This window comes from Anser anser, assembly GCF_964211835.1.
Source record: "Anser anser genome assembly, chromosome: 4".
NCBI classification, from domain to species: domain Eukaryota; kingdom Metazoa; phylum Chordata; class Aves; order Anseriformes; family Anatidae; genus Anser; species Anser anser.
The window spans coordinates 11,661,151-11,673,659 of record NC_139724.1 but is presented as its reverse complement, the minus strand read 5'-3'; the positions used below and the strand labels follow the sequence as shown (position 1 = coordinate 11,673,659).

The following is a 12,509-nucleotide window of genomic DNA, read 5'->3' as shown; positions in this document are numbered from 1 at the left end:
ATCTTTTGCTAATGTCTGGTGTCACAAATGGTTACACCTAATAACAACTGAAATCACAAATAGTGCCACCACCAAGTAAGAAAAATACCCTTGTTGGGTATAGAGAAGGGAGTTACAGGAAAACCTCACTCACCCACCCCACTTTTTTTTTTTTTCTCTCTCTCTCTCTCTTTTTTTTTTCCCCTTCAAATTCTCCTCTCTTCTCTGTGAGGTAGAAAATGATTCCTGCCCTCAATACTGAATGTTCATTATTGTTGTTCCCAGGAACTCTTTGGGTGTTTATAATCAGGAGTTAAATCATTTGCTCTTCTAGAGCAAACAGGATGATGTTGCCTACTGAGTATGAAACATCTCCACTGTTAAAAAATATAATTCTAGACAGAATGATTTCTCAGCCCGCTAGCACATCCCAAATCAAAACATACCTTCCCTCTGAGCTGGTTCATGAAGGCCAATAAAACAAACCAAACAAAACAAAAACCCTACAACAGCATCTATGCAGAATAGTTTATATACAGACAAACTACAAATTATATTCTCATACTTTCATTTTTAGACATTTCAGGACTGAGAAACAACCAAGGCTATGGCAGCAAATGTTAACTGAAGATCTAGCCACTTTAGTATCTTTTAATTCAAATATTTCATTTCAATTCAACAGTGTAGAAGGCCAAAAAATCCACCATTTTTTCCTTTCAAAATTCACTAAATATTTAATATCATAAGCAACATCAAAGAATTCAGTGACTTGTAATTTCAACAAGCACAATAAACAATTTAAATCTTACATTGTAGGTGTAATCCAACTCTGAACCCTCCAAAGCAGTAGTACCAAAAGATGCATTTCTGAATCTGAAGAAACCAGTGTCACGTCTGAATTTCACATTGCTCTGTGAGACTCCCCTTTGTCTTTATATTAAAAGCTATTAAATAGAAACATAGTCCAAAGAGATTGCTGTTGAGCTTTGTTTTCCTGTTACTGTAAGCAACTTAATCTTCGAAAAGCTTAAGACAAACAGTCATCACCCAAATAAAATTTTAATTAGTTTGAATTTGAGAGGACAAGTGATTCATGGGGGTTGGGCTGTGCATGAGTAGACAGCTGGTGTCAACATTTCTTTCAGCATTCAGACGCTGTTGACAGCATGGTTTCTAAAATGCTTTAGGAGTGCTGGCAAATTTTAATTAATACAAATAGTTTTTGTAGAGGAATATGACATTGATCATCCAACTCTGGCCTCCAAAATCAGCACTGTCTCCCTCTGGGACAGGCCTGCAACTTAATTTTCACATCATGAAGTCAAGCATCCTGCAGTGATGTTCCTAGGTTGTTCTGCACTCTCAGGAAGAGGGACAGATCTGCGGTAGTTTTCAGCACGAAAAAGATTTTTGATCCTTAGACTGGTGCCAAAGTCACAGAGGATGCTCTAATAAACCATCTGAACACTACCTGTAGGTGCCTAAATCGAAACTGAGGCAGTGAATCTGCACTTGCATATAGGTCTACATCTGGTAGACAACTGGCCACTTCAGGTTCCCACCTCTGACATCAGCATTACTAATTGGACTAAGTAGTAGAGTACCTTCTTCTGCCTCCCAGACAGTGAGAGGAATCTTAGCTTCCTGACTCAACTTTCCAACAGACTAGAAGCATCTGTTCTAAAGATGAAAAGCAACATTTGGCTCTTAAGTTTTTTTTTTTTTTGTTAATATTCTGCATGCTCATTGGAGTGTAAGAACAAATGATTTTTGTTAGTTTGAATGTTTGTGTCTCTTGTTCTAGTGGACTACACTTCTGCACTTTTCTGTATAAAACGTAAAAAAAAAAAATCCTAAAGCAAAAAAAGCAGTACACCTACAAAGTCTGGAGCACTGTATTACTCCATCCATCCAAATTATACACTCCTCAGGATACAGTTCAACTTCAGGCAACAGCATAGGACTCTTCACCCAAAGACTACTAAAAAAAAGCATGAAATGTTCTACTCACAAGCTTTTATTTCAATTTGTAATGGATTCGAGGGAGGCACTTAGCAGTCAATCCCTTGTGACTGGGGAGGTGTTTCTGGTGAGTATGGTCCAGTATTAGAAGTACAGAAAGAGAAGTATCAACATGATTAGCTTTGGGACAACACTGCCCTGTGCACAGGTTCCTCTCAATGACACCCATTAAGGCATAAGGAATCCTCTGCCCCAGCCACAGAAGAGGTAAACTAATTCATTTTCCACAAGTAGCGGTCTCAAAGCTACTGCAGTCAATGTGGAGAGACTGACCAGGACCTCATGTTGCTCACTGTCTTCTAGAATGGAGCTGGACCATGCAAATCCAGTTGTTTTTGCAACATCTATATCTATCATATCTGGACTGACCATAAGAAGTCACATATGAGCCCCCTGTTTTCAATTCAGGATGTCTGAATATGTACTTTTTAACTGCATCTTTAAATATTAGCCAGCACTGAACACTTGATTCAGTTTCTCAGCTCTTACCTCAAACAGAACTAGACATTTATATGCAAGATTTGAGACAGTCTTGTCTAAACAATATGACACAGAAGAAGAAAGTCAAGAAAAACACACATAAAACAATGCTGCTATCATAGTTCATCCTGCTGGATATGAGTTCCTGTAGGGAACATGTCAAATACAGTCCAAGTACTAGGCTAATACTTAAATCACAAGGATGAAAGAATTACTATGCATTGGAAGATATAGCAAAAGTAAGCAAGGCAAAATTCTCTCTCTGAAATTTAAAGTATAATCACTATGGTGCAAAATCTCACATACATCTCACTGAAATTTTAATAGCTGCAGCTCTATTCTTCTGAAATGTTTCCCTGGTGTAAACTTGGCTCCATCTGCGATCACTAACAGTAATAAGATTGGATAATTTTCAATGAATCCAAACTACAAAGGAGACATAAGCTCTGCTCCCTTTCTGCCTAAACACTTTTTGTTCCAGCGATGGACATGCAGTGAAGGAAAAAGGCTAGAATATACAGTATTCTACCACCCTGTCCTCACAAAATAACTGTTCAAGAACCGAATTGCATTGCAATTTGACCAGCCTTACAATTGCTCTATCTGGTATGCTCAGCAGCTATAGAAAGACTCCATCACCGTGCAAAAATTGTCTGCTTCTCTGGCAATTTGAAGAAGGGTCTGATAGCTTATTGTATTACCAAGAAAATGTTGCTGAAGACATAAAATGCATGAGCTGGGAAGAAAAAAAAAGGAGGAGTGGAAAGTGGAAAAAAAGATAGAATAATTCTAAAATTATTATCACTTACTACAGAATTCAAAGTTCTGTGTACAGAGGAGTAAATATGCTAGTAGGGGAAAATAAGCTAAAAGGCTATGTATGCTTGTCACTAACCAAAGCACAAATGATAAACTAACTATAGACTAACTGGATATTGATACAGTTCTACTTCAGGTAAACAAATATATGATAGTCTGGATGTACTGTCTAATAGAACTACTCACATCTGTGTTTATTTATTTTTTATTTATTTTTTAATTGTGAAGCAGTTCTGTGCAGTGCTTCACTGAACACTATTTCATATATTCACTGCTAAAGAACAAAATAGATGACAAGAGCATCCTACTCTCTGGCTTCTGCGCTTCTTCACCTTGTTACTATTATCACAATTACATCAGTACTGATGATCAAGAAGTGGAATATAGTATTCAGTTTGAAATTGGCCTTGTACCAAATTATCTCAGATTCTTAGATGTTTAGACTCTACACAGTCTAGAAGAACAAAACTGTTGATATGGCATATTTAGGGCCAGAGTAATCCTGAATAAAAAGCAAATGCCAAGTGAATGGAACACAAGTGTTTTAGGCTTAAGTAACAGCATCGTTCCTTCCTGTCTTTCCCCATCCTTCCCTTCTGAACTCACCCTCAACGAGTGTCAGTCCACGCTTGACATGGCTGAGGAAAAAATGAGATAAAGCTTACTGTCAAAGGAAGTGAACAAAACTGAACTGTCACCTTTGTCCAGTTGACACCATACTAGCCTTACCCTCTCATTCCTAATAAATTGTAGTTTCTTTAAAATCTTACCAATCTTCAAGACATACCAGGGTGATCAATGAAACAATGATACAAACTGAAATAACAGTCAACAGGCTTAAAACAATCCTTCTTCATGAGGCAAGGTCTCATATGAAATGGGATCAAGGGATGAATTTACCAGACCCCAATACCACTCTTCCATGGTACGAATGTTTCTTGCGGCTCTGTGCTATTTGGATGTTATTCACCTATTGCTTGATGTCTCTGGAATACAGCACCCACCCAGGTGAATAATGCTGATTCCCACATTAAAATAGAGACGAAGACAAAACATGCTGTGGAATACCACTACTAAGAACAAAATATCGACATGTCACTTTTAAATACTAGAAAAATTGTATATCCCAGTAATTTCCAGCTTCTAGAAACTTCTTCCTGATCACTATTCAGTAAAGCTTTGTGCCCGAGATTAACAAAAATCTGAATGCCTGTGACCCATGGCATGCATTACTCTGACAGTAAAAGACAAGCAGAAACATGTCACAACTGTTCTGAGCACAGAGTCCAGAAAACCAGAAAAAAAATCTTCATGGAAACATCCCAAGGACATACTTTGATTAATGAAACTATACACTCAGTGTAGCCAGTCTACTTAGAGACACAATTGAAAGCATACTATTAAGGAAAAAAAAATATTGTTCCACTTCATCAGTTACTCAAAACCTGTGTATGTAGTTAAGATTATTTTATACTATCAGTATGCCCATTCACTTTTGATTGTTTTCCCTGTCAAACGCTGGAACCCCTCCTTACTTCATGGCCAACACCACTGACTACAGTACAGTATGCCTCCTCACCAAAGCACTATTGAATGGCTGAAAAATAGAAGAACTTACTTGGAGTACTGCATCCAGGTCTAGGGCCTCTAGCACACGAAGGATGTTGATCTGTTAGAATGGGTCCAGAGAAGGGCCATGAAGTTAATCAGAGGGTTGGAGCACCTCTCCTATGAAGAAAGGCTGAGAGAGCTGGGGAAATTCAGACTGAAGAAAAGAAGGCTCTGGGGTGACCTCATTGCAGCTTTTCAGTTCTTACAGGGGGCTTATAGAAAGGATGGAGAACAACTTTTTGCTCAGGCAGACAATGACAGGACAAGGGAGGAATGGCTTTAAACTAAAAGAAGGGGAGATTTAGACTAGAAGCTAGGAGGGAATTCTTCACTCAGAGGGTTGGTGAGGCACTGGAACAGGTTGCACAGAGAAGCTGTGGATGCCCCATCCCTGGAGGTGTTCAAGACCAGGTTGGATGGGGGCTTGGCCAGCCTGATCTAGTGGGTGGCATCCCTGCCCATCACAGGGGGGTTGGAACTTGATGACCTTTAAGGCCCCTTCCAACCCAAAACATTCTATGATTCTATGATTGAATTTTACCCTTGACGCACTTCCAATTTTAATGTTAACATATTACAGTAATTAACCCTGTCTAGCACACCCAGACATAGCTGATAATGAGTAGCATGCAGTCAAGCACAAGCATATGTTTTCAGTGAATGCTTCTTTCTCACGCATAACTCACTGGCAAGTGTGTGCCGAGTCTCCCCCAGTGCTATTCCACAGAACACGCAATTGTTGAACTATTGTCTAGTCTTTTGAGTTTGGACTTGAAATTGTGTTTCTTCACATCCATAGTTCAATTCAAACATCAGCCAAAGGCTCCCTCACTCCTAAGATGTACTTGGTTCCTACTAGTAGACCTTTCAAACTCCTCTTCTGTTAGCTTCTCATCCCAAAACAAGTGAGAAAACTTTGTGCAATGCCTCATTGTGAGGAAGACGGCTCCTCTTAGGCAAAAGGAAACAGGACAGCTGTATTTCTTTGTCCCCACCTCTCTAATCAGTCTCAGACTGTGGCACATGCCAAATGGCATCTTGTCAGATGTTTACACATTCTGTTAACAAAAAGAGCCATCAATCAACAGATAGATATCCATCTACCCTGTTCCAAAGGACAGGCCACAATGTCTGGTGATGAGCCAGGCAAATTCCTTCTTCCCCCTCAGAAGAGACTTAAACAAACAAAACAATTCAATGTGTCTCAGATGTGAATCTGAAATTACATGACAGTCTTACAAAAAGGGACATAACAGACGAGACACTAACATAGTAGCTCTTCATTAGTATAATACATACTGTAGTTTGAAACTCAGTCATGATTTTAACAGCAATGTTGACATGATTTTTGCAAGCAAGGGACAGTTCATGTCACAATAAAAATTACAAGTTATTTCAAGTTTTCTTCCTTCTAAGGAATCTTTAGTAAACGCTATGACAGGTGTGTTTTTCTCTCTGAATACCAGATATGCTCATCTAAATGTAAAGAAAAGCCACAAAGTCAAGATAAGATCTTATTTCCCTTACATCATCACCACTTATAAAGATGTTTCCAGAAAAATTACATCTTCAGTTCCTCCTGCATAGACCCATAGAATAAAAATCCCATACCTATTTACATCTGGGCAAGCAAGTTAGTCTTCAGTTTAAATAACTGAAATTGAGCATAAGGGTAATAAAAAAATTGACTTGTAAGGTTATGATTCAGAAGAAAAGCAAGAACGCATCAATCCAGTTTGGATCTATCAGGCTACATGAGAGTTCAGGAGAAGGAAGTGGTTACAGCTGTGGTATATGCCCAACAAACATTTCTAAAACAGTAAATATGAATAAGAGGAGAGACAACATTTGGAACAAAATTCTTTATGCCTTGTTGAAATTCTCAGCACTTGCTTTGAGTGTCAGTGTCATGCCACGTACAATGGACAATCACTTCCCTTGCCATCCTGGTGAAGGGCAAACCAGTGTCTACCAACACAAGGTGGCTGAAGAAATAAAGAATCTAAGATGCAATGTCTTCTTCCCATAGGATTTATGTTAATGCCTAACACTGAAGAAAAAGGGAAGACATCAAGCTCAAATATTCAAATTCCAGGGCATCTAGACTTCAGAGCCACTATTTGCTAAGCAAAAAATAATGAGCTGGGTGTAAGAGAAAGATAGAAACCATTGCACACACAGTACCATTGGCTGAGCCCTCTTTCTTCCCTGTTCCCAGGACACTGGGAACAGCAGCAGCAGAGATTTAGGTGGAATTTGAAGCCAGCATCCCATATCCCAAAGTGAAACAGGAATAAGAGGTTGCCTCACAATGTTTGGAGCATTAAAGAAATAAGAGAGCTACCCTCTCTCATGCATGGTCATCCTCTTTTTCCTCTTACTCCCTGGCCATCAGATCTCCCTTCCCCAGCCTTTTCATATTTCCTGAACCCAACATGCCCCCACTGCAAGCTTTGTCTCCACAAAACAAAACTGACTTTTCCTACCAAGGGGATGCAGAGAAAAAACCTCAGAGCATTTCAGAGGAGATACCAATAACAGGTGAGAAAGAAACCTACAGTTGCATGTCCTAGAACATCAATGAATGCTTCTAGATCTAAGAGCTGCTTGACTTCTGCCTCTTCTTTCCCCAAAGGACATTTTTGTAGTAACTCTTCCCTTCCACTACAGGCTGAAAAGAATAAGGGGCGTCAGAGGTACTAAGACGCATATGATTGTGAATGCCAAACCCTGTGCACAGAGTTACTCTAAGAATTGTTGCACAGACTTGCTTTCATTCACCTAAATGATTTGGGTACTTTCACAACAAAGGAAAAACTTTCTTCCTCTCCAAAATAAATAAATAAATATTAAAAAATGTTTAAAACAAATCAGTGTTTGAAAAGCAGAAGACTTGAAGCATTATCATTCCACAGACAACTGTGACTAGTTCCTTATCCTTCTAACATCAAAAAAACCTTTGACAGACCATCCACAGATATGATCAATCTTTAGCTAAATGTGTATATGATTTCTAAAATGGTAGCAAAGTTCTGACATGGGATGCACATTACAGCCTGCAAACTTCACACAATACCTGATGTGTCATTTTCCTTCTGATTTCTCCCTGAAAAGGGTATCAACTAAATGGTTTTAATATACATACTTACAAAGCTTACCAGAGCCCAGAAACTAAGCTGCTGCCATCAGTGCAATCTTAGCTTTAAGCACCCACCTACTGCAGTAATTGTTACACGACCAGGCTTCATGCTGCCTTTGCAAAACTACAGTTGCTCTCACCTCTTCAGAGCTTTCAAAATTAAAGCCCCCTCAGACCTACAAGCAGGCATGGCTTCAATACCAGAGACCTTAGAGACCTCCAGATCTAAAATCTGCAACTTTTAATGGCCTAGTAGCTGATTTGAGCAATTGCCAAAGACCACAGTGGAGCTGATCATTGTGTTGCGTACAGCAGTAGCACACATTTCAGAGCTGCAGGGAGTAGCGGTGGCAGAGTTAAAGAGAAAACTTTACCTGCAAACTAACCTTGTTTTGCTTTCATGGGCACTGTTGTAATCCATCTGCAATAACACAGTTATGTACTTGGCTTTGTAATAATTACTGCAAAGAATACACTGCCAGGTCAACAAGATCTACCAGCACAAAGTGTGACAGCAACTCTCAACAGCATTTCGTCAATGGATGATGCCAGGATGGGTTTAGAGCTGTCTGTCCTGTTTAAAACAGCTACCTTCCTCTCAGGCAAATTATAAATACAAAGTGTTCCTTAGCACACACAAAACTTCAGGTACCAGAATGCTCTTAACAACCTGAGCTAGCAGAACAATGTATCTTGGAGGTGATTGCCATCGCTATAGATATCTTGACCAGTTACATTCGTCCACGTTATTTCAAGTATGACCTATAGTCCTCCATGCTCTCTTCTCATGGCCTGCATACTGACATGAACGGCCAAGTTTGATTCCCCTTCAAGAAGCCAGTGAAGGACTCTATACAGTTACTTCACTGCCTGTAATGTACCACACTTGAAATCTAGAGTAAAAAAATTGAGCTAAGGAACAAAGAACCCAGGAACATGATGAACAAACAAATCAACTACCCTCACCTAAGGTTTTTACCACTCCCAGACTCCAGAGGAAGACCTATGTTTTGCTTTTTATAGTGGTTTCATTAATTCTTCCCTTGTTTCCCCAGGTTGGAAAACAGCACGCATTTACAGAATTCCTACCAGCTGCATTATAAACACACCTCTGAAATGAAGCTTAGGGAAAAATCTGCAAAGAGAACTAAGACTTTGAATCCTTATTTCATAGATGTATAGATAGCGTGTAGGAGGTGGAAAGAAGCATTACTAAATCTGTTACCTTTCCTGTGAATGATGAGCACGCCACCCCTTCCAAAAATAGACTGTGAAGGAAACATTATTCTGATGACCATGAAAAGCAAATTCATTATACTGATTTAGACTGCCAGTCAGCTGTATTCAAACACATTTCCTCCTTCAAAGCTACGAGTTATTCCTTTTTACTTTATTTTTTTTTAAAGTAAAGCCATGAAATTTATTTGAAATAATGATATTTGGAAAAAGAACCTCGTCCTCGTTTCAAAAATCTGTTTTATAAATTCTAAGCTAACAAGAGGAACCAGCAACAGGGCAGTGCATAGGCTGTCTTGATGCTTCGTACAAGGACAAGCATTTAGCTGCTAAATGCGTTGGTCCAGCATGACCAAATACAGAAAATGCACTTCAGATAAATTTCTAAGAACATGGTGGGGATGAAGAGGAGGGGGAGAAATCTTTCTTCAATGTGAGTGCCAGCATGAAACACACTCAAATTGACATCACCTTTCCAGTGACTTTTCTCTTGACCTGTTTGAAGAACTATTTCCACAGAGGGAAATTAATTCAGCCTTCAACTCTGTTCAATCTCTGATCTTTCTCTACAAAATAATTTAAATACAGCATGTCTATCTGAACTCTGTAATTTATACCTTGAGGGACTTGTAAGATAAAATATTGTGAGCACAAAATTAAAAGCAACCCATCCCTTAAACCTGATACAACTAGGAACCTGAAAAGAAGCGTTTGTTCAGATCAATGACACAAAGCATTAGCAAAGTCAGATGGGTTAAACAAGCATCTTAGAATGTAATTCTTACACAGCTAATATATGCCAGGTGTTAAGTATTGAACTGAAATATTTGATAGCTTTTTCAGCTACCGGCACCTTCCCTTCTTCAGCAGGAATGGACCGTCCATGTTACAAAAGCTGTCACTATGGATAAGAACACATTTCTTATGAGTGACACTCATTTTGACACCCTAATTGATTTTTTCCCACCACTCTATGGTGGGAAACATATACCTTTGTTTAGACCAGAGTGCATCCTTTCAACACTTAACCCATCATGGTGAATTGGTAAAAGAAAAATCCCTGTATCTCCTTTACATATAATAGTGCATGAAGAAGGGATTACATTTCACAATGCCAAGTTATAAGAAAAAAAAAAAAAAGCCTGGAGCCTTTGCTTCGTCCCATAGCCCCTGAGAAGAAACAGGCATGGCTGAAATTATACTGGCAGTGTCAGCTGCTCTAGGTGATACCCTTTCTGCACAGGACAGACTAGGAGGTGGGGAAGAGGGCCTAAGCAGCCTCAAAGGTACAAATCCTATTTTATACATTTGTGAAGGAATTACATTTACAGACTGCTCCTCTTTCTGTTTGTGGCTGATCTACTAAGCAGGGCAAAAGAAGTTATTCTTTATTAGCTGGGTACGTTCTGACAAAGCATAAGCAAACAGCTCTGAAAGCAAACACCAAAACCTTAGAGGGCAATTAATATGTCCAGTACATTTCAAAACCCATATCTGGGTTTGCTTCAGTCTTGCAAAAATCAGTTCTTGGAGGACATCTTTAGCAGCTCACACCTCCAGTTTCCTCACAGGAAACACTTTGCATTAGACAAACCACTGTCAAAAAAAAAAAAAACAAAAAAACATTTCTGAGATATTAAATTTAGCTTTCTCCAGCAACAAATTCTGATCTCTAGACTAGAAGCTAGAAGCTTTTGAAACAAGTACTTAGAGACAAGTCATTTACAACTAAAATGGTTATCAATAATCCTTATACAGGCCTCTTAAATTCCTCTAAGGGGCAGATTTAACACAGCTGAAAGCAGGTGAAAGCTAGATGTTAGTTTAGTGTAGAAAAGATAGGTCATCATGGCTTCCTTTCTCTTTAGTAATAATCTAGCAGCTTTGGAGAAGCCGCAGACACATGTTGACTCTTTAGGAAGTTCCATCGGTGGTCAAAATAGCCATCAAAATGGGGTATATCATATGCCACTGACACTTGCTGATTATCACTACTCCTTATATAAACTCCCCTTCTGCTAATAGTAATAACTACAGCATTGCCAGTAAGTAGGTGATCCTAACCAAAGCATTCTGCCTTCTTTCTTCCTCCCTCCTCTCTTTTACAGGTGTTTTTTTTTTGTTTGTTTGACTTTTTAGATGATATTTTGAAAATACAGATCACCTTATTTCTCCACAGAGAGAAACTTCCTCTACACTTCAGTCCCGAGTCATTTTCAAGTTTCTATTACTCTCATCAGCATAGCAATCCAGGACCTCAATTTGCCACTCATACCTACCAAGCACCTCACTGCAGTGCTCTGCTGAAAAGAGACTGGCAGACATAAAAAAAAATGTAGCGGTGCTTTGCCAAAAATGTCACTTCAGCACCTGTCACAAACTTTTTGCTAGCTAAAATCTGTCAACTGCAATGTTTGACTTGTACTATATCAGCAAATGGCACCAGCTATCTTCACAAACCCTCTGAAGATGGCTTCCAGATAGGCACCAAATGAATCACATTTAAACTCCATGCCTTTCCAGGGTAACTGAATTATGCTTAAACACATGATATTGGCCAGCAGAGAAAAGAAAGACCAAAACACAGCAGAAGGAGACTTACAGGTTATCAAACCTGTACCTTAAGCTTTACAAAAATACCACTATTAGGTCTGCACAGCTATCATGGTTTACATAAAACTGTTTCCTATCTGAAACAGCAAAATCTTTTGTGCAACAGTGGGCACGAACAGGAATAGTTGGCATGAATATGAATCATCCCCAAACGAACTTAAACATATTGCTCTAAGTAAGCAGCACTTTCCTGAATATTTAACATGGGTTTGGCAACTATTTAGAACAGGGAAAAATATATGACTGTGAACACTGCATGAAATCCCACAGATGGATACATAGGAAAGACTGGAACACTGTGAAACAGAACTAGTGCCACATGAGCCTGGGGGACTTGCACAGCTAAGTCTCTGTGTACACAACCAACCAGGATCAGGAGAGAGAAACACAGCAGCCTGGAACATGCTATGAGGGCATATATTAGGTTAGAAAGAAAATTGGAAATGAAAGAGTTGGAATGGAGACGAGAGTAAAGAACACAACAGAGAGGAAAAAAAGCATAGACTTCAAACAAGCAAACCCTTACAATAAATGCAGACGTCACTCACCTGATGAAAGCATGGGAAAGGTCTTTTGTTTCTCCTTCACAAATTAAAGATGTATTTTGCTA

At 39.1% G+C, this 12,509-nt stretch overlaps 1 protein-coding gene across 6 annotated transcripts in view; it reads right to left on the bottom strand.

Annotated features, from left to right (window-relative positions):
* The window catches only part of SNCA (synuclein alpha), a 69,623-nt gene that overhangs the window by 34,410 nt on the left and 22,704 nt on the right, over positions 1-12,509 (bottom strand). Inside the window, exons 5-6 of one of the 6 annotated variants that reach the window (XR_014584483.1) lie at positions 12,448-12,509; positions 1-10,882 (exon numbers count right to left, since the gene is read on the bottom strand). The exon at positions 1-10,882 is cut by the window's left edge and continues 30,340 nt beyond it. The exons of 2 other annotated variants lie outside the window; for them this stretch is intronic. Coding sequence is in view for 1 of the 4 variants with exons in the window: in XM_083836391.1 (XP_083692517.1) it covers positions 12,507-12,509 (3 nt within the window). In the remaining 3 variants the exon portion in view is untranslated. 3 more of the 6 variants (XR_014584484.1, XR_014584485.1, XM_083836391.1) reach the window with 3 other exon arrangements.